General features: G+C 39.2%; 2 protein-coding genes across 3 annotated transcripts in view; both read right to left on the bottom strand.

Annotated features, from left to right (window-relative positions):
* Positions 1-2372, bottom strand: part of LOC125882833 (kinesin-like protein KIF21A) — a 53894-nt gene extending 51522 nt beyond the window's left edge. For both annotated transcript variants that reach the window (XM_049566727.1, XM_049566729.1), the window contains exon 1: positions 2002-2372. In XM_049566727.1, the coding sequence (XP_049422684.1) occupies positions 2002-2045 (44 nt within the window). In that variant the 5' untranslated portion in view covers positions 2046-2372. The remainder of the gene's footprint in view (positions 1-2001) is intronic.
* A 2543-nt stretch (positions 2373-4915) lies between these two features.
* Positions 4916-22658, bottom strand: part of LOC125882843 (ATP-binding cassette sub-family D member 2-like) — a 32149-nt gene continuing 14406 nt past the window's right edge. Inside the window, exons 6-10 of the mRNA XM_049566752.1 lie at positions 20404-20549; positions 18440-18585; positions 16172-16256; positions 15729-15854; positions 4916-13529 (exon numbers count right to left, since the gene is read on the bottom strand). Coding sequence (XP_049422709.1) covers positions 13325-13529; positions 15729-15854; positions 16172-16256; positions 18440-18585; positions 20404-20549 — 708 coding nt within the window. The 3' untranslated portion in view covers positions 4916-13324. The remainder of the gene's footprint in view (positions 13530-15728; positions 15855-16171; positions 16257-18439; positions 18586-20403; positions 20550-22658) is intronic.

Genomic DNA, 22658 nt, shown 5'->3' with positions numbered 1-22658 from the left:
AATACTGGCACTGCCAAAACCTTAGATCTGTAAATGGTTCGTAGGGAGGGAGATAACTGAACCTGCTTCCTCAATAGCCCCCACTTGAGATTGGTGTGCAGATGCCAGCATGACTACACAGGAGTGGAAATGAATGGGAGAGCACACATGTAATGACAGAGAGAATTACACTGACTGAAGGTGGAAATACTGAGACACATTGTTGAGACTGTATCTATTTCTTTTGAGACATCTCAGACTGTTCATCATCTGATTTGTAAATAGATTGATGTTCAGAATGTACTTTTTTTTTTACACTATTATGTATTATGCTATGCAGTGGTTTTACTGGTCCAGGCCACTGGAGATCAAATTGGGCTGCACAGTATGTGGCCCATGAACTAAGTGAGAGAGGATGAGTTCGACACCCTTGCAATATGATATTGATACTTTGGACAATGACACAATATATTAGTGTTGCACAGTATACTGGTACTAAAATAGTACCGCGGTACTAGAGTATTCCAAAAGGTACTATACTGCATTTGGAAAATATTGGTACTTTTTAAATTGATTCAATTCATTAATTTATTTAATTCATTGATGCACACAAACGCCTTCCTTGTTCCTATTGGAGCACATATTACGCAAGTGGTGTGTATGACAAAGCCTGTATCAACATTCGCAGCTGGTGCACGTGAAAAAAGACAAGACAAAGTCTGCCTCGCAAAGGGAGACAACACAAACTTGGTGAAACATTTGAGCAACCAAACCGTGACTTCCGTATTGAGATACTTACCGAACCATAATTTTTTGGTACCGTTACACCTCTACTATTTATTGTTCTAAAGGTTTGTATCCAAAAGGACTTTTCCTTAGGAAAAGTACCAAAAAGTATCGAAATTCATATTGGTATGGGTACCGAAACAAAGATTTTGGTATCGTGACAACACTACAATATATATTGTTACACCCCTTCTAAAATGTGCATGCACTGTTCTGGTATTTAAAGTGGCTGGATGAATCACTGACAGGGGCTTGGTCGTCACATTTTTAATTTCATTCGAACCCCTCAAAAACTGAATCCTTAAGATTACCTTTTAATGTGTAATGGAAGCCTAACGTGTCAGGTAGGAACAGAGTAACCTTACTCTTCGAAAGTTTATTCTGTTCAAAAGATATGGACTGTCGAATATGTCCTGTAATCACTGTTGTTGGCATTGTTCTTTATATTGCTATGTAGGGATACAAACGTGCATTTTGGATTTGTTAGATTGTTGCATTTCAATCAAACTAAACTTTTTAATTGTCATTTTTTAAGATTGCCTCCATTTTTTATTTTCATTAAATACTGTATAACATAGGGACAACCATAACCATAGTGTGCGACTACCAACCCTACAACTGGGAAGACCTGAGTCCATATCTTTTGTAGAGAATAATTTCAGGAGAGTAAGGTCACTCTGTTCCTACCTGACACTTTGAAAGGAAATCTACTAAGGAGACAATTTTTGCAGGATTTACATGAAAGTAAGAAATGTGACAACCTGCCCCGGTCTCCCCTATCCTCTATAGAAATGCTCAGACTGTTATTCTGACCACAGGAGACAGACAGACACACAGTCAGAGGTACAGTTACAGGCTTTTCCTTGGCGTAATCCCTGAGAGCTGCAGACCTTCATTCATAAATCCACTACACAGCATGTACATGCAGTGCAGGTATTAACAAAAGAAGCTCATGTAATCATGCTCCCCTGTCTACATGTGCTGTGTACAGCCTGCAGTGAGCTTTAGCTCCTCCAGGCATGGGGAGGCATCAAAATAAAGGCACACTGAAAGAAGAAGGAGTGGTGTGGAGGGATTTGGGGCTAGAAGAGGAAGAATTGATGCAGATGGAGTGTCTGAGGTGAATATATGGAGAATGATGGAGGGTGGAGCAACAATACAGCAGGATAACATGCATGGCTGTAGCAGGTGTGAGCAGCATCTCTGGAGAGAGGAGGGTCTGAGCTGGATCCTTACCTCAGGGCGACGCGCACCGAGCTCTCATCCGGCCCGCCGCTCATGTTGCTGTCACCGGTGGATAGTCCAAACAGTCCGCCGCTTATAAATAGCTCGATTTCCCTTTTTCCTTGATCCTCTTAAGAGACAAGAGAGCGCCGTGGTCTCCCCTCCCTCCTCCAGAGAGGCGCTTCTATCCTGAGCTTCCACCGCCGCTCTCACCGCCGCCTCCTCGCCATGTTTTAAGATCAGATTGTGCTCTCATTTATTTGTTCTCCATAGCTGAGGAGATGAGCTTCAGGTATCCGGCGGTGGTCACCTCTCCACAGGCATCGTCTCTGCGCTGCTTCCCGGGCAGAGAGTGGCTGAGTGTGCGGACGAGCTGGATCCACTCGGCGTGTGATCTTTTGGAGACGTAACCAGACTCCTCCTCCTGAGCTGTACCAATACACACAGGGGACAACCTCACCCACTACTCAACACAATACATGTCCTGTAATAATAATAATAATAATAATAATAATAATAATAATAATAATAAGGGACTGTTCGTTATCTATGAGGGGGAGGGGTGGTGCAAAATAGAGGCATACAATTTGTCCTTCAACACATAATCTGGGAGGAATGCTTCTGCTTCTGTTACAAAAACACGCACCCAAATCTGACCTTAGTAGTGATATTTCGTCAAAATCACTGTATTCTACATGTCTGATTTAAAATTCACCAAATTAACAGTTAAAATTAACTTAAAGAGTAAAAAAAAAAAAAGACTCCAGGATTGCGTCTTCAGCTTTTAAATGTCAAACATCAAAGGGTAGCTTTTAAAAAAATCTAATTTATGGTGGAAGGAAGGTAATTTGTTTTCCGCAAGTCACTCAGGGAGGCTCAAGGCAAAATATTTGTCGCTTTGGGGAGGGTAAAAAAAATATATATTCAAAAAAGAAGTCATCCACCCCCCTCCTCTGATTAATAGTTAATGGAAACACCTAGAATTTATTGCAGCGTGGACACATCATCAGTGATGAACCCAGGGTCACGGGGTGTTTTGGGTCTCAGATCATCAGACACCCTCACCTGGGCGACCCAGCCGGGGTTGATCAGTCCCCAGCTTGTGTCCAAGCAGCGTGCTACTCCATGCTCCACCCCTCCTGATCCACAACCACCTGGAAGCTTTTTCTGCTGCTTCACTGACGTTTCTGGTGGCTTTCCTCTCTAGCAACCCTCTTATGCCAAGGAGCCTCAGCGGGAGGGTAAAAAAACATATATTAAAAAAAGAAGTCATCCACCCCCCCTTCTCTGATAAGTAAAGAACAGTCCCTAAAAGAATGAAATAAAATAAAATAAATTAAACAACAAAAAATAACAACTTGGTCTGCTGGGAAAATGTTTATTAATCAACAAATAAAGTCGTAAACTTTAAACTGTTTTAAATTTTCATTCATCTGTGATTAGTCGATCAATGGATTAGTCAGTAACAGAAAATAATCGCCAACTATTTTGATAATTTATTAACCTCTAGAGTAATTTTTTCATAAAAAATGTCAAAAAACACTGTTTTCAGCTTCTCAAATATGGACAAATCCTGCCTCTGTTTTATATCATATTAAACTGAATATCTTGGACTAACAAAACAGGACATTTAAAGACAAAATCTTGGACTTTGACAGACAGGGGATGGACACTTTAAAATATTTTCAGACCTTTTTAAGACTAAACGCATAATCAATTAATCGAGAAAATAATCTGCAGATTAATCTATAATGAAAATATCTGATAGTTGCAGCCCCACTCAACAATATAAAGTATGTAACTACCACTTTAGAAGATAGTGTTAAGCACAATTCATGTTTTGTTAGTAATGTATCTATTTGTGTTTGATAATGTTTGATGATTCATTTGGCCTTTTTTTTTAAAAAAAAAAAAACAAAAACGTTCCTGCTTTATCTTAGTTATGGAGCTGCTATGTATATGACTTCTTCTACATTGTTTAAAAAACTTGTTTTGAATAAGGCCCACACAGACTTCATCAGCTTGTTTTTTTTTTTTTTTTAACAGATATCCGATGGACAGCATACACCCTTTCCCTGTAAGAACTCTGTAAGTTATGTGACCATAATTTGGAGCCATAGAAAAAAAATCATGAACTAGCAATCCCTAAAATCCATTTAATTTAACCCTGCTTCATTCCGTTTGAGTATAATTTGAATGTACAATTGATATTAACAGAAATGATCAGAAGGCATAATGAAGGTGTATGCCAGTAAAGAGTCGCATTAAATGAACTTGGCTGCATTACCATGCTGCCATCTTGTGGTCAAATTATGTTACTGCATTTCAGGAGTGACTGTAGTGATGTTGCCTTTTCACCAGCAGATGGCTTCACTACCTCACTTGCTGTGTCTTAAGTCCACACTACACTCTGGTTGTATGTTGTATACAACTTATCAAAAGTGTATTGTCTATTTTGTAGTTATAATTAAGAGGAAAGACACAAGATAATCTCGATTTAAGAGGCCTAGTTGTTGATGTTTATGTTTGTAGCTAAACACACTTAATACTGAAAACCTCTTCAGAGTTCATTTTTACTAACTGTGGATCAGATCAAATCTGTCTAGAATCTGAATTATGATGTGTTTTAGTATTGAGCCTGACACTTAAAATCTACACATCACAGAGTGAGGAGGTGTCATGATCTTTGGCTCACTGAGACAGGTTTATTTTTATGTCCACTCCGCCTCTACAAGGCTTCTGCGAACTGGTAAGAACACATGTACCACCTACTTGGGCTATAAATAACTTGACATACACTACTCAATGTTAGGAAGTACAGATGTGACAAAAACCAGTAGCTAATGTAAGCACTTCAACATTTATTTACAGGCAATGAAACGTCTGTTCTATGGTGAACAAATACACAAGGCCCACTTTTCGAGGTTGCACTGTAGTTTTATTTACAAGAAAATACATCTTCATCTTTCAATGTAAAGTGACCTCAGCACATGATTTCTGAACAGATGACCTGTACGCTGATGCACCTCTCTTGGTTCTAAGGTTAAAGAATACAGATTCCTACACATGCACAATGAGATCCCGATAAAGGAAATCTGGGCTACTGTTCCAGGAATTAAAAATATAAAACTGTTATAAGTTTGAGAGTTTTGATTGCAAACTGTTGAGGTTACTACAAAGTGTAGTAAACCCTGGCTTTGAGAACTACTGTTGAACTACTGTACTCATGGTCATCCACCTATCGACCCCATGTCGTGTTTTACACCAACATTTTCTCTGTTCACTCACCACATGCACAGTAAGTCTCAGTTTAAAACCACTATGTGGCTCCAATAAAATAACATGCACTATCAACACAACTATAAAATTATCATTTATCAAACGAAAAGGAAACCTGTATGACCTGACCACGTGTATTCATTGTCTTCGTAACCTTTAGAGATGCTTTATCGTACATAACGGATACATTCAATCTCTTACTTACAAAAGGGAAGGTGTGAAACTTTCAGTATCAAAGTTTTGTGAGTAAGGATGTCATTACAGTATATTGCGGGGTCATACAGTATAGCAGGCCACTACAGGCCTAACTTCACTGGTGAATAAGGTATCTTTACTAGGTTCCTAAAAGGGAGAGGAAATGATGAGGTGCCATGTTCAAAGATAACTTCACAGGGTTTCATGCAGTCATAGCAGCGGTACATTATTTAATAGTTACTGGAGATAGAATATTATTGTACCTGCAGTAACTTTTTTTGGTCACTTGGGGGCAGCGGAAACAACCTTAACACTTACAAGCTCAACTAAAGGAGAAGGGTCTGCTGCAGAACTCCAGGCTCAGGCCCACCTCTTCAGTTGGACGTGAACATTGTGTCTGCCTGAGTCCAGGCCCTCAGGAATGCAGGTCAGCCTTGCTTCCAATTTCTCCAAGTGGCCACTCATTGTATTGCGACAGAGAACTCCACTGCAGCTGAAAAAACACTTTCCCCATAGACCACCACCAGGACAACTCGAACTGCAAACATGGTCATTATGGCTCTTTCTTTTATGCACTTTTGATCCATGGAGGTTTTATGTTTGTTAAAGTTTCCTTGAGCTGAGAAAAAAGTTTTTAAAAATCTGTGACATCATTGCAATCACAAAGTCTATGAGCCGAGCAGAAACTTGAGGTTGAGGCTAGCGGGAGACCAACTAGTGCCCATATTCAGTGGGTCACATAACACAAAAGTAAACCCAGAAGCTAGAAACTTCTTTTGACGAATGCGCCAGGTGAGCAACTCCATTGGACTGAATAGGCACCATCTTGGGGTCCAGTCCAGTATCCAAGTTATTATCATTGATCTATGCCTTTCTGAGTCACGTCAGATAGATTTTATTTCGCAAATAAAGACTACAATTCTTTTGCTCCAAGAACTCTGACATCTTTTGTTCCAATTGAGAGGCCCCTATCAGTGATTTACCACCATGTGTCCTAGCACCAGAGGCGGGCCTGAGCCTGGAGCTCAGGATGCTGTTGAACCAGAGACCATCTTGCAATGAAATCCCACCAGCCATGACTCAAGCAAATGTGGGTGGTGATCTAAACTACACAACTGTAAAATTTCATTACAGTATCTTGCATGGTTGTGGTGCTATCCCATGGACATTATCTGTCCATTACCAGACAGACAGGCAGAAAAACACCTGGCAAAGCCCTCCAAATGACCTCTGGGGTAGGTCTCTGCAGTAACACGTTGCCACGATGACACACACGGACTCACAATGTGGAACCAAAACCAGCACTTACTGTAAACACATCCTATCAGCTGATATTGTTAACTTGTGTAAACCCACTTACACGGCAGAAACCAGACATAGCAAAACGAAACTATTACTTTAAGTCATGTGAGTCAAATATTTACTCTTTAAGTGCTGTTTGCTAACCACCAAGTCCTGAGGCAAATACATGATTATGTAGCTGCTAGCTAATGTTCCACTTGCCCTGCGTTCACAAGCTTGTTGCTAACTTCGTCGGTTTGCCGTGCCTGGCAGGTAGCCTACCGAGCGTGTCGAAAACTGCTGCCTGCTACGACTGAAATCAACCTTATGAGAAAGTTGCAGGGCATTAAACCAAAAAAAAAAAAAAAAGACTTGACTTGTTGCTACGACTGCAGGGACTCAATTCACAATGTATGTGATCCATTGCTAACACAAGTTTATTGATTATCGCCATTCTAAAGTTATCAATAAACAAGAACGCATAAATTTGAGGTCTTTCCATGTGCAGCAGGTCCTAACCACAAGATTAAGATCTTGGCTTCCAATGATCATGACAACAAGATAGTCATTTTTTTAAGGATTTAAAGTTCAAGGATATAAACTGTTTCTGTTTTTTTCCATAAACAAGCAGTCCTACTAATAGCGCAGTCAATGGACAATTTGCTACACTGCAAGCACCCAAAAATATGCACAGGACTCTGAAGAGCGGCTGTTATCAGTGGTCGAATTCATCCTCCTCAGGCTCAATTTTGTGGTGTGATTAAAGGACAAATCGTCCTGCTCTTATCTTTATAAACACCGAAAAGAATAAGTAAACACTGAAAAGAATATGCAGCACAAAAAGCACCCTGTTACACAACTCAAGTCTGAAGGCAATAAAGATCGACACCAAAGCATGAAGCATCAAACAAAATGGCACCTCATCATCTATTACCCCGTCCTTTCATGATGAAATAGTATTACTTGACTGTTTAACTACTGAAGCTATGGTCATGCCTACGAATGTCAGGCACTGTTTGCTCTTGAGCTGACCTCATGCTCCAGTGTCACTTGGCAGACTCCATGTCATTCAGCGACTCGTCTGGCCTCCTGTCAACAGAGTCTGAGTGACGCCACACAAAAGATAACTTATTTCAGGTCAGAAACCCCGGCTGCTGAAAGGGCTTGCCGTGCCGTTTTCAAACCCCGCAGCGATGCCTGTGAAGCTCTCTTGCATACCAAATGAAAGCTTCTTTGTTTTTTTCGTATAATATTACAAGACCATGAGAGAGCATTCCAGTTATTATCCCTTTAGATATTAAAGGGATTCATTGACATTTTCATGTTTAATTAGTTATGTTTCTTCTCCAGTCACATTTGGGAGGGAGCATTTTTTTACATTTGTCCTTCTGTAACCGAGCAGCCATCATCCTAAGCAGAGCAGGGCTGCATCCAAATGGTCTTAAGTCCTTTTGTAACTGTACACTAAAAGCCAAAAGGGGAGGCTGCAAAGATTTGAAGTCTCATTGGAGCAAAGATGTTGCACTTTTAGACGTCGTGGATGCAGCCACAGCTCAGCCTAACAAAAGGCCTGAGGGAGTTGATAATATTCTCTTTGCAGACAACAAGCCGATGTGTACGTAAAATATAGCAGTGCACTTGTTCGTCTTCTGCTGATGATGCGACTGATTGTCTGTTCTCTGTAACACAGACATGTTGGACCAAACAGAGGTATAATAACAGAATAGTGGTGCTCTAACCAGTGATATTATGAGAACATTGTACCAGTCACACAAGCTTCAAAGAGACATGGATGGAGTCCTGTGTGCGGTACAGTCAGTGTGAGAGTAACATCCAGACATCCAGTGATTCTCCTGTTTGTGGTGGCATCTGGACCACTCATCCAAATACATTCAGATTTCACCATATTCATGTTTCTGAAGGGCTTACACACATTTAGTGGTTCTGTCATTTACTAAAGGGGCTTTAAATGAGGGGAATGTCTGTCTCACACAGCACAAAAAAACCACAAAGGTTTCTGGGTGCTGTTTTTTGGGCTTTTCAAATGCAGTTATAATCTGTACTGCTGGTGAAAGCAAACCAAGATACTCAAAACAACTCAGTGAATGAAACTTTGCTGCAAAGCTTCATAGGGCTGAGGGGTACTGAAGCCCTTTACCGCCAATGTGATGATGAAACAAAAAGATCCTGTAAGCCATTATTTGAAGTTTTCTCAAAATAATGAGAAACTTGATTAATCCTGACATATGGTGAGTCAAAATATTGACAGAGTTGCTCATTATTTTGAGACACCAAGTCATAATTTTTAGACAACTGGGTCATTGTTTTGAGAAAATGTCTCATCATTTTGAGTTACTAACTCACTATTTTGACATACTGAGTTATTTTCAGAAAGTTTTGAGAAGCCAAGTCTTTATTTTGAGATATTGGCTCATTATTTTGAGAAGGTTTCTCATATTTTGAGATACTAACTCATTATTCTAAGAACGTTTCTCATTGTTTTGAGAAATTTACTCACTATTTTGACATATTAACCCAATATTTTGAGAAAGTTTCTAATTATTTTGAGAGAACAAGTCATTATTTTGACATATTAGCTTATTATTTTGAGAAACTAAGTCATAATATTGAGATGCTAACTCATTTTGACATATCAGCTCATCATTTTGAGAAAGTTTCTCATTATTTTGAGAAAATAAGTCATTATTTCGAGAAACTTAGTCATTATTTTGACATATTAGCTCATTATTGTGAGAAATCTTCTCATATTTTGAGATATTAACTCATTATTGTAAGATATAAAGTCATTTTGACATATTAGCTCATAATGTTAAGAAACTAAGTCTGAATTTTGAGATACTAACTCATTTTGACATATCAGCTTGACATTTTGATGAAGTTTCTCATTAGTTTAAGAAAATAAGTCATTATTTTTGACATATTACCCCAATATTTTGAGAAAGTTTCTAATTATTTTGAGATATTAAGTCATTTTGTTGACATATAAGCTCATTATTTTAAGAAAGTTTCTCATTATTTTGAGAAAATAAGTCATTAAAATGACTCACAGGATCTTTCTTTTTTTTGCAACACATTGGCTGCACTGGGCCTCCATACAGGGAGACTGCAGCACTGAGAGATAATACCTCTGTGTGTTTATCACTCCAAGTGACCCCCTCCATGTATAGTTATAATTTCTATTGCTTGGTGAGCCTAAGGCCCAATTGAATGTATGAATCCTCAAACATATAGCTCTGCGTACCTATGGGGAAATCTGTAAGACCATGAATGAATGGCACAGACACCCCTGATCCCCTCTCCTGTATTCAGTACAATCTGGGAGGCAGAACAGCAACATTTACTTTTCCTTGGACTCTTAAAGCCGGATGCAGTGAACAACAACACAGGTCTGAACCACAGAAGGAACACACTGTAAAAGCAGCCACGACCACAGCTTAGAACCACCACATGAGAACACAGCGTTTAGGACCTTTTCATAAATGATGTAACAGACCAATAACTTCACAGTATCACAACTTCAGGTAAGTTGTTGGTAACAAAGCTAAAGAAGCTAAATCAGGGAAAACAATCAATCAAATTTTGTTCCTGTCGAGTTTTGTTCCAGCTAGTCAGTGTCCTCGAGCCAAAAGTGAAATCCCAACCATCTCCAGTGATCTATAAACCAGCTTGACCTCTGACCTTTCTACTACTGTTTATCAGCCCTATTATGTCATACACACAATTAGGTATTATCCAATAAGGCCTCATATTTTGAAACATAATAATATGTGGAGTGTCATCTAAAATCAGATTTAACTGAAGTGTATTTAAAGTGGAAACAGACAAGTTTTTTGCTTTAACTCATTATCAGGAAGTAAATGTCTATCATTTTGATTGAGCACAATGTAATGGCGATAGAATAATGACATCATCAGTGGTCAGACTGGTTTCCTATAAGCCTCACTTTCGATATGCAATTTCGTCTGCCATTGGGTACAATCTCCCAGGAGAATGAAGACCCAATTTTCAGCACAAAAGAAGTGCGTCAACCAAATATAAGTTCCTTACATAGGGTGGCCATAGGTCTTTAAAAAGTCTTAAAATATCCTAAATACACATTTGTTAATAAAACTGTCTAAAATTCAGATTGGACAGTTTGTTTTTTAGTAATGTCACTTTCAGAATTTTTGATGTAGGCGCTACAAGGAACATCATTTTAATAGGAGGGAAACACTTATTGATGGTGATTTAAAGTGATATTAAAAAGGTCTGTCTGTACGTGTTGAAGTTACTATCAAGACATAGTGGCCAAACCAAGTAATTACAACTTCCGGGTTCTACACCTGATGCCATGGGGTCCAAAATTACTTTTCCCATAGACTGACGTCTGTAACACAGTGGATTTTTTTTTTGAGGTACATCAGCTTCCTGCTATGAAGACTTAAATAGCCCTTTATTTGGATGATAATGTCCTAAAAGCACTAAAACTACTTACAGCCAAATTCAGAGGTGATTAAGTGAGGGGCCCCGATGGCTCGACGGGCCACACAATGCGGGAGATACAGGTATTTTCATGTATGTTTTTATCTATGTACTCTTTATACATCCATTGTTACTATCCCAGTAGCCACATGGGACATGGGTTAGCATTTTTGCACTTCCTGTTCCCTTGTCTCGAACTCAGTGGCTTTTTTTAAATGGGTTTTTGTTAGACGCCCCAAATAAGGTCTGTGGTTAACACAAGCGTAAGAGACTTCAGTGTTTTGTTCCACGACATAAAATACATCAGTAATTACCCCACTTCAGAATTTTAAACGTGTTACGTGTCTTAAAAAAGACGTCTGCTCACAAGTGGCTAAATGAGACGACAAAATGTCATCACGCAAAACATGGATTTGCAGCCTCGGTGTGGTCATGCAACTGTGGTGTAGTTTGTTTATAGCCTAACATTAGCTTTTTACCTCTGGTCACTGCATTTATGCTTCAAAAACCACAAAAGTGGTGTTCATTGGTTGAGATTATCCTGCTGAACAAAATGTGTAAGCAACAAAAACAATAATAATCCAAAATCCAACTGAAAATCCCATTAGCTTTTTGTTGAAGGAACGACAGCAGTGCTAACTTCCAGGCTGTCCTACAAAAACAACAAAAAACATCATTCCTTAAGCACTCTATGGTGGATGGTGGAACACCCGAAGTAACTGCGGAAACACTCTGAATGTGACAGCAGCACGAACAACACTACCACTTGCAAACACTGGGGGGCGAAAAACTTGTCTGTTTCCACTTTAATTAAATAAGCATAATGTAACGAGCTCATTTTCCAGGACCATCACGTAATAACGTTCACTTACACAGGCTCAAAGGGAGCCACAGAGCACTGCTGACACAGCAGAGTCCCAGCAGACATCTGACGCACTGCAGACACACCAGTGTGTTTTGTGTCAACACAGGGGAGAGCTTCAACATGTGGACAGTGTGTACGTGTACCTGACAGTTTAATGGCGTGAATGTCCGCCTGCTCATCCACGTACCGTCTACATGTGTGTGACTATTTACAGACCAGACTACCAGGGTCAGCTTGCTCTTTGCTGCTCTTCCTTTGAACAGGGCCTCTTAAGCTCATTGTGTTTGTTCAATAAACCAGAAACCTATAGTTTTGGAGTCAGACCTGCGTCACTAATCGCTCTAATAATAGACCCCAGATGGGCTCTTCTTCTTCGCTAGCCACGTGTGAGTCTGCATCTGAGCCTATATCAGTGGTTCAAGGATGTGAAATGACCTAACAATGACTAAGACGAGGTATGAGGAAAGGGATTGTACCGCGGCTAGATACACAAAATTAAACAAAGGCATATTGTGACATCTTGAAAAATATTCTCTTTTGACCTCTCCAAACTAAGAGGTCACGTTCAGTTCAGTAAAAACTAAAATCTACCTCTAAATCAGACAAATGTGGATCCTGCACGACCCAGTGCACTGGCTGGGGAATACTGCTTTGGACATTATCAAGTGGCTCTACATTAGTTTTCCAGCTAAAACGCAGCTATCACTGTATTTCACTGTGAGCTAGCACGACAAACAGAAACAGCCCTCTAAAAGCAGAGTAAAGTGCTATAAAACAAACAAATAAATTACCCTGGTTAATTTGGATTTCTCTGTTTTGCCACGTTGATCTGTGGCAACTTAGTTGATCCTGAAAACTATGTATGCTAAAACCAAACATGTAAAATCTACAGCTGAGTATGCTGTCGATGTGCGTAAGAAGAGGGAATAATACTTGTGAATCCACTTCAGTCTCCTCCCCTCATCTTCTCGGGTTGGAGTAGGGCAAAGGAGAGATTAAAAGAGGAGGGAGAGGAGGAAGGAGAGCTGAGAGACTGGCTGGCATAACCAAAGAGGCTCGCAGCAAATCAAAAAAATCTAAGCCTGAAAAAAAGAAACTAACAATCCTCAGACAGATCTCTTTTTCTTTCACTGCCTGTTTGTCTCCCACACTCTCTTCTCCTCCTCCCCCAGCTTCCTCTCCTCCTTCTCCCCTTTGACTCTTTTCCCCTCCGGGCCTCCTCCCCTCCCCGTCTCACTCCTCGGCTGTTTTGAGGACAGAGTCGTCTCCCAGGATCTTGCAGAGCTCGTTGAGGCGATGCTGCATCTCGGGAATGCCGGCCAGCTGGGCCTCCAGCCGCTGTTTCTCCTCGGTGAGAGAGAGGCGCGTCGCCGTGTCCAGCTGCTCAAAGCGCCAGCCTCCCTCGCCGTCGAACTGGAGCAGGTGGGTGTGGTACTTCCTGAAGGCGGGGAGGAAGGGTTTAAAGTCGGTTTAAAGTCAGAGAGGGACCAACGTGTGTCTTTTAGCAGTTTCACATTTCTTAATCCAGGGTGTACATAGAATTTACAACTTCATGACGAGTTGAAACTATGGATGGACAATATAGCCTATAAGTTATATTGCTATATGTTTAGGTTTTATTGGGATACATGTTTTATATCATGCTTTTTTTTAAAGTCTCCTCTAAACTAATGTAGACTACTAAATACTAACCTAATAAATAAGGTACTGTTTTAATTAAGTTAAATAAAACAACTTTACAATAAGGTTAAATAAAGTATTGTTATAATAAAGTTATATAAAATAATTTTCATATAGTACTAATATTTTTATATAGTAATGTTATAATAAAGTTAAATAAAGTACTGTTGTAATAAAGTTATATACAGTACCGTTACAATAAAGTTAAATACAGTACTGTTACAACAAAGTTAAACACAGTACTGTTACAATAAAGTTAAACACAGTACTGTTACAATAAAGTTAAATACAGTACTGTTACAACAAAGTTAAATACAGTACTGTTACAATAAAGTTAAATACAGTACTGTTACAAAAAAAAGTTAAACACAGTACTGTTACAATAAAGTTAAATACAGTACTGTTACAAAAAAAAGTTAAACACAGTACTGTTACAATAAAGTTAAAAAAGTACTGTTACAATAAATTTAAATACAATATTGTTACAATAAAGTTAAATACAGTACTGTTACAATAAAGTTAAATACAGTACTGTTACATTAAAGTTAAACACAGTACTGTTACAACAAAGTTAAATACAGTACTGTTACAAAAAAAAGTTAAACACAGTACTGTTACAATAAATTTAAATACAATATTGTTACAATAAAGTTAAATACAGTACTGTTACAATAAAGTTAAACACAGTACTGTTACATTAAAGTTAAACAGTACTGTTACAATAAATTTAAATACAATATTGTTACAATAAAGTTAAACACAGTACTGTTACAATAAAGTTAAATACAGTACTGTTACAAAAAAAGTTAAACACAGTACTGTTACAATAAAGTTAAAAAAGTACTGTTACAATAAATTTAAATACAATATTGTTACAATAAAGTTAAACACAGTACTGTTACAATAAAGTTAAATACAGTACTGTTACATTAAAGTTAAATACAGTACTGTTACAATAAAGTTAAATACAGTACTGTTACAAAAAAAAGTTAAACACAGTACTGTTACAATAAAGTTAAAAAAGTACTGTTACAATAAATTTAAATACAGTATTGTTACAATAAAGTTAAACACAGTACTGTTACAATAAAGTTAAATACAGTACTGTTACATTAAAGTTAAATACAGTACTGTTACAATAAAGTTAAATACAGTACTGTTACAATAAAGTTAAACACAGTACTGTTACAATAAAGTTAAAAAAGTACTGTTACAATAAAGTTAAATAAAGTACTGTTACAATAAAGTTAAATACAGTACTGTTACAACAAAGTTAAAAAAGTACTGTTAGAATGAAATAAATAAAAGTGGAACCACTGGTGTTTTTATTATGAAGTATGTGGCTTGTTTGGCCGAAGTGTTGATTATTTGGTGAGAACTTGAAGCTTCTGGTCAACAGTTAGATGTTAGTGGAAAATTAAACCGTTAAACGTGAGGATTTACTCACTGTAAGCAGGAAACAAACTAACAGCTCTCCAGTTTTAACAATATTTACAGGTCACACTGGTGCTCCATGGTCACAAAATGTGACTAAACAGTAGCAGTCTGGAGCCCTGTCAGATACAAAAACAGACACCTCGCCTACTCACACACAATCCTCCAGGAGAGTGGGGTGGATGGGCGGGGGAGTGTGTTTGATGTATCATGTTTGTGAGTCTATTTGAAAACTGAATCTTAAGAACCGAAATGCCAAAGCGAGACTTATACTGGTAACTTAAAAAACATAGATGTGAAAATTAATACTCAGTGTTGCCAATGTAGTCATTTTAGACATCCTGTGTGGAACAAGACACGGTACATCAAGTATAATTGCTACATTGCCCAGCCCTAGTTTAAACACGAATAAACCATAATTCACAAAAACCTGAGTTACTCTCATGCACACTTCTGGAGACATTTTAATTCAATTTCTCTTTTACTGAATACACGAGAAACTGTTGTTTGGGGTGTGACTCACCACAGGGAGGGTCTGTGTGTGATGGAGAGCAGAGAGATGCCGGCATCCTTCGCAGCCTGGAATATCTTTCCCTCCACGTCGATGCTCACAGCGCTCGTACACTCATCCAACAGTGCGTATTTAGGCCTGATACACACAGGGGAAACTGTTATAATAATAACAACTATCCATCCAGTGAGTAACAGCTGATACTGCTAAAATACTGGCAACATGCTCACAATGACAATGCTAACATGCTACAGTGTTTACCATGCTCACCACCTCAGTTTAGAGTGTTAGCGTGCCAACATTAGCTCATAATTACTAAACACACTGTGCCGCTAGCATGGCTAAAAATAGCTTATTGTTTGTGTCAGAGGCAAAGTTTGCCCTCCAGGTGTGTCACATGTGTATAACTGTCCTGATGACTAATGACAGACAACAGTGACACTGTTCCTTCTTACTTGTGGTAGAACATGCGAGCCATGCCCATCCTCTGCTTCTCGCCTCCTGACAGCACGTCCTTCCAGTCCAGCTCAGCATCCCAGCCTGGGCGCAAATGAAGACATATGTGAATATGATGTTTACTTAAAGGTTTCAGCAGTCTAGCTTCACTGTGAAACACTCACACATCTTCCTGTGACATTTTCAAAGACCTCACAGTAAATTCTCTGCAGTTATTTCGTATGTGTGCCAACATCCATGACTGACGATCCGTGACTGCATATGGTCACTTGCATTGCGTGATCGAGACCTTGTGCAACACTTTTACAGTGCGGCCATTCATACATTAAACCCTCTCGCAGCTCTCAGCTTTGTACAGTAATTGGTTCACAACAATAGGCTAGTTTGTTTGGTGATGAGAGGAGAGCGACTGCCAATTAGCCACAGACTCAGGTTTGGGCAATTCCAGTAATACCCCAGTGCATGAGATCAAGCTTCTGGCTGGCACACACATACATAGCTGAGTCTGTTGGATATGAAAACACCAGGAAAACCTGAATGGCAGGTACAATGTGCAAATTTTGCAAACGTTTAAATGATTTGAAAGTCAAACTTTAGAATGGTTCGTACTGAAAGAAAAAGAACCCCCACTGTCACGACTAAACTGTCCAGATGACTCAGATTTGTTGCAGTGGATAGTTGCTATTTTGTCTTGTTTGGTTGCTATGTCTTACGGTTATTTGTTCTGCTTGTCTGATGCTTGTTTTGTCAAGATGACGGTTATTAATTTTATCTAGGGGATGGTTGTTTTTTTCTGATGGTTCATTTGTCCAGTTTTGTCCAGTTATATAATCAATTCTGTCCAGTTTAAAGTTGTTTTATCTACTCTGTTTGATGGTGAGTTTGTCTAGTTTGGGTAGATTTAAGAAATAGGAGAGGGAATCAGGCCTGGAGATATCTGAATCATAATTGGGAGATTCAGGCTCAGACTACCAACTCAAGATCCTGGTGCCAGTTCTGCTAAAAGAACATAATATTTTGTGACTCTGAAATTGAAATTTATACAGCAGGGTGATCAGGAATGGAATAAGTGCTGGAGGTAGCGTGGTAAACCAATGGCAGGCCACTTTCATACATTTTGGGACTGCCCATAAATCCTTTTAATCCGAGTAGAAGATGATTGCTCTTTTGGCAAATTATACCTGCGCAAAATCCCGCACAATCTCAGGCCCAAAATGTAATACTTTCGGTTGTGAGCAACAACGCCATCACACAGAAGAAGCTGCCTGCAAACCTGCCATCAAAGGACAACTGGATGACATTTGTCAACAAAATACATTGTATGGGGAAACTGCCCTTTACCTAAAGGGATAGTCTGGATTTTTTGAAAGTTGTATGAGGTATTTATCCATAGCCAGTGTGTTACATACAGTAGATGTCAGTCCACATGCTCCAGTTTGGAGCAACAGGCAGGAGCTCGACACGGAAGCTAAGAAATCTTCTGCTGCTGACAGGGTCAGTACCAGATGTATTTTAACCATCTAAGAAAATTCATTATCAGTTGAAGTGTCTTGGTGTCACACAGCGATATCTGACGGAGAAATTATGCTGTTATGTCGTTCTTGTCAAAGCCAGACTCCATTGAGAAAAACAGTGATTTAACATCGTTGAACACAGAAGCTGCTGGTCTACTACTGCCTCGAATAGGTATTTTGTTTGTGTAACTGTGTGACTTTGGTGTTTAAAAGGGTTAATTTAGATTCACCAAAGTCACACAAAAACAAACTATCTGATTGAGGCAGTGGTAGACCAGCAGCTCCTGTGTTCAGCGAGGTAAAATTGCTGTTTTTGTTAATGGAGTCTGGTTTGAGGATAGCACGGATGGAAAATCGAAGCTGTTTGATGGAACGGTAAAGCGGTAAAAATACCCTCTCAAACCCAAAATGATACAGATCTTTTTTTAGGTGGCTTAAAGATGTTTTACTGCTGCCCCCGTCCACAGGAGTACATGGCTTAATTTCCATGTCACCACTGCATGCTGACTGCCATCTACTATAAGTACACTGAGAATGAGTAAGTACCCCATACAACCCCACTTCAAAAAATCCGAACTATCCCTTCAAGGCTACCATTTGAACAATAAACAAAATACTAGAAAAATGGACTTTATACTCTCAGAGATGGAACCTGATGTCTGGGTAGCTGGAAAACTCTTCAAAAGTCTTCAATCTCCTATTTTTACTTGAAATACTCCACATCTCAGTAAGTGACATTTATCAATGTCCTACCTCCCTCTCTGGTGACAATGTGGTTGAGGTTGACTATGTCCAAGATGGCCTCCAGGTCCTTGTCACTGAGGCCTCTGGCAGCCATGTCCTCCCCCGAGTCTGGGTAGATCACCTGATCCCGCAGTGAACCCATGGACATGTATGGCCTGGAGAAACACACACACACACACACACACACACACACACACACACACACACACCTTATCCACTGAGTGTTCCTTTGTTGCCCTGTTATTTATGAAGTGCTGCAGACACTGAAGAACAGACATAGGTGACAAAGTGGGTGTATGTGCACAAAGGGCACATGTTTAAGAGCAAGAACTAAAAGAGAAAGACACCCATTACACTTCTGTTGTGTCTATTGAAGATAAGAGTGTTGGATTCTCTTACAACTGCCAGGTGGCCCGTCTCATCCTATGTATAAAATATTCACCGCTCTGCAGGAGGGAGTCAGCTGAGTCTGCAGCTCTGAGTATCCCTGGGTAAGATTACATTTGATGGTTTGTCTCAGTCCTTCTGCTGCCTTTCTGGAGAATGAATCGGCCATCTTAGCTTTTAAGAATTGAGAGCACCGACACCACAATCTTCCTCATGAGTTGTCAATAGTATGGTGTCAGTAGTAGAGTATGTCTATAAGATGTCAGCATAGTAAAAATGTCTTTCAACATTTTCCAAAGCCCAAGGTAGCATAGTCACATAGCTTTTTACATGTGTACACATACATGTACAGTTACTCTTCCACTATACTGAGGGACAAAGATATCACAATGTTCTATGGAGGTCGCTGCTCCAGGTAGCCTTCAGGTAATGGCTTTTTTTCAGACTTCTGATTGGCCAACATCTTCCTCTTCTTCTTCGGGTATCACCACCTGTTGGTTTGTTATGATCTAACAGCGCTGTAGTTGTGTTTTTACATTTTCATGTGGACTGAGATTCTTTTAAAATAACGTTTGTGTGGACGGGAACTTTCTTTTAAGAAAAAAAAATACCTTGTTGATGAGCCCTAAGACTCAAAGATGTTTGTAAGGCAAATAAAAGCAGAGAATCCTCACACTTGAAAAGCACAAAGAAGCAAATGTTTGGCTTTTTTCATGAGAAGTGACTTAGAGGATTAACTGATCATCAAAATGGGAGGCAACTAATTTTCTGTCACCTGAAATATCTGGTACATTTTATTCCTGTGGTGACACTTTGGATAATTCTATCTACCTTTAATCATTCAATAGAGAGTTTTTCACAGATCACAATCGATCAAAATGATAATAACACAGAAACAGAATGAGAGTAAAATGGGGATTTCCATTCAAATAAACAAAGCAGGATGATCAGGGTGGCAGCCATTTTTATGTGTACCGTTGCCACCGAAATTTTGTTTGAATTAAGTGTGTTTTACGATGAGTTAATGAGGCAATTAAGCTGATGTTAGCCTTTGATCGGTGGAAAAGAGAAGCAGGAATTAGTGTACGGATGTATTTTTCTATTTATTAAGGACAATAGGTGTAAGGAAACAAAACAGAGTTCTCAAACTAGTCAATGTGACATGTTTTATGGCCCCACTGATATGTGTTGTCACCATAACAGCTGTCAAAAATCAAAATTTTCTTTTAAACTAGTCAAGTGACCACGGCAAACACTTCAATGTCCTTTCTATTCATTCTATTTCTGGGTATAATACTACAGTTAATGTCAAATGACTGTCATGCTGAGAGAAATATGACAAGGGAATTACTGGAATTGAAAGTATTTCAGGCCTTGTCTGGGTGGTAAATATTTCACGGTGACCAGAGCTCTGGTTTCTCTTCGTCAGCCACATACACACACACAGATCCTGTTACAATGGATTAGATTACTGGTAGGGTTCACCGGTACAATGATCACACCCATTAGTTGTTTTGTTACAACTCACTGCTGTGGGGTATTGGAATAAGTAATGTGTGAAACTCTGTTTGTGTGTGTGTGTATACCTCTGAGGGATGTAGAACATATGTTCAGGAGAGGGTTTGTGTAGGCGGCCGCCGTAGACAGGCCACAAGCCGCTGAGGATCCTGAACAGAGAGCTTTTCCCACAGCCATTAGGCCCCGTGATCAATAGGTGCATGCCCTCCTCTACCTGAAATAGAGAGGGAATTTATCAAGATGATTTGAACCTCAGAATAATTATAAACATGAAGATTTAAAGCCCTGGAGAGATAGGAGGCAACAGTGGGTGTTTGATAGACAGCATAAGACTACTCAATATTACACACAGGAGATCTGAAATGTCAACACAGGAAGAGAGGCAAAATTCTCCTCAGAGATCCTCGCTTTGAACAGAATACACTGTATTTTACCTTTTTGTTCTCTGCTTCTGAAAATGAATCATTCTGAGCTATCGCTGCAGGCCCGATCAAACTGTTTGGAGATGTCACTAAATGCCTCCAGTTTGCCTGCAGCTCAAAGTGTGATAGAACAGCAGTAAAACATATAAAGTACAAAAGCAATCAAAATAAAAAAGAAACAGCAAGGTAAAAAAATACTGAAATAACTGTTATGTTCTGAGTTCAACCATCAGTCTCACACTACAGCAGTTTCACTTATACGAGAAACAGGAAGGAGAACATTTGGCGCACGATATTTATATATATAAACTTGTGGGCATGAGCACAGCGTTAACAGATTCTCCTGCTATCAACCAGCTTAATATCAGCAGGTGTATTGACCTCAAATCAGCATTCACAGCCAGGCTTGATAACATGAGCTGCTAGCGCTATTTGAAAGTAATACTCCCACAGGAGACTCTTTCTTTTTAAAAAAAATATGAGGCCAGGGAGGTTTTGATCTTTTACTGAAGCTTCAATCATGTGGTAAAACTCCTATAAGACGTGAAAGACATGTTGGTCTGGCAACAGTTTTAAATCAATTTGAAAGCCACCTTTGAGGGACTGTAATAAAGCCAGGCTTGTGTCACATTATCAAGCTAACTCAATAATCCTGTGACGGTGGGATCAGCAGACTCTCATTGTCTCTGTTTGAATTCAACAGAACAGAGCAGTGAATGCAATGCAATATGGATAAAAATGTAGAAAGTACAATTCTATTCATGGGGCAGCTCCTCAGGACAGACGGGACACTTCACATAGTGCGTTATATGTAAGTAGGAAGAGCTATTAGTTTCCTAATCATCTCGAAATGTTTGAAAAGTGACATTTTACTCCTTCGTCAGCACTGATCCATAACATTAAACACCATGACATCCTCTCCAGCTCATTACAGTAGCCAAAAGCCTTAGAGGAAGCAACATGTTAACACCCAAAAGATTTATCTGTTTCTTAATGAGACTACAGAGGATTTTTCAAAAAGGTTAATAAACTCCCCATAGACCTAAAAACCCCTCAGAGAGTTTGATGGTGGGGAAGAGTTCTGAGAACATCGGACACTAAGCACCTGCAAATACACCAGTTAACATTAATGTGTAATGTGGAGTTTGACACTGGAATAGAGATAAAATGATCTGGTGCTTTTTTCAATGTTACAATGACTTCCGGGTACATAAAATGAATTGGCCCAATAGGCCCCCTTAAAAAAAATCAGCATCACATTAAGTGTACGCTATAGTTAGAACAAATTCACCTCTTCAACAAGTGTCACACAACCATTTTTGACAAGGAACTGAAGCTGCTATTTAAAAGCCACCAGACTCTATTGACAAAAATAGTATTTTACTTTGCAGAACTATGGAGTTGCTAGTCTACTGCTGCCTTGATTGGGTAGTGCAGGGGAAGCCAACCTGCGGCTCAGGAGCCACATGCTACTCTTTAGCCCTTCTCCAGTGGCTCCCCTCCCTAACAGTGATTTTTTAGGATTTTCAATTATAATTTGTCACTGTTGTAGCCCTAAAGTAATTCTTAATTTTCTAATTGTATATATGTGTAGCCTATACACTTAATTCAAAATAATTATTTTATTTATTTATTTTTTTTTAAACATCTTGTTGACTACGTGCGTCACCATCTACGGCCTGGTGCCTTTTATTAAAATTTGGTGCATCTCAATCAATAGTCTCGAGTAGTCTTGAGTCTCCTTAGTGAGGCTAGCTATTGATTCCAAATCCAAACAAAAAAAGGTCTCAGAGGAAAACAGAGAATTTCATAGTGAGCGGACCGATTTGTTCACGCTCACCACTAACACTGCAAAATTTAAGTGACAATTATAATAAAAAGGCCACTGCTGAGGAGCTACT

Source organism: Epinephelus fuscoguttatus, linkage group LG22 (assembly GCF_011397635.1).
Source record: "Epinephelus fuscoguttatus linkage group LG22, E.fuscoguttatus.final_Chr_v1".
Classification (NCBI taxonomy): Eukaryota; Metazoa; Chordata; class Actinopteri; order Perciformes; family Serranidae; genus Epinephelus; species Epinephelus fuscoguttatus.
The sequence above is the reverse complement of the archived record's forward strand: the minus strand, read 5'-3'. Positions and strand labels throughout refer to the sequence as shown.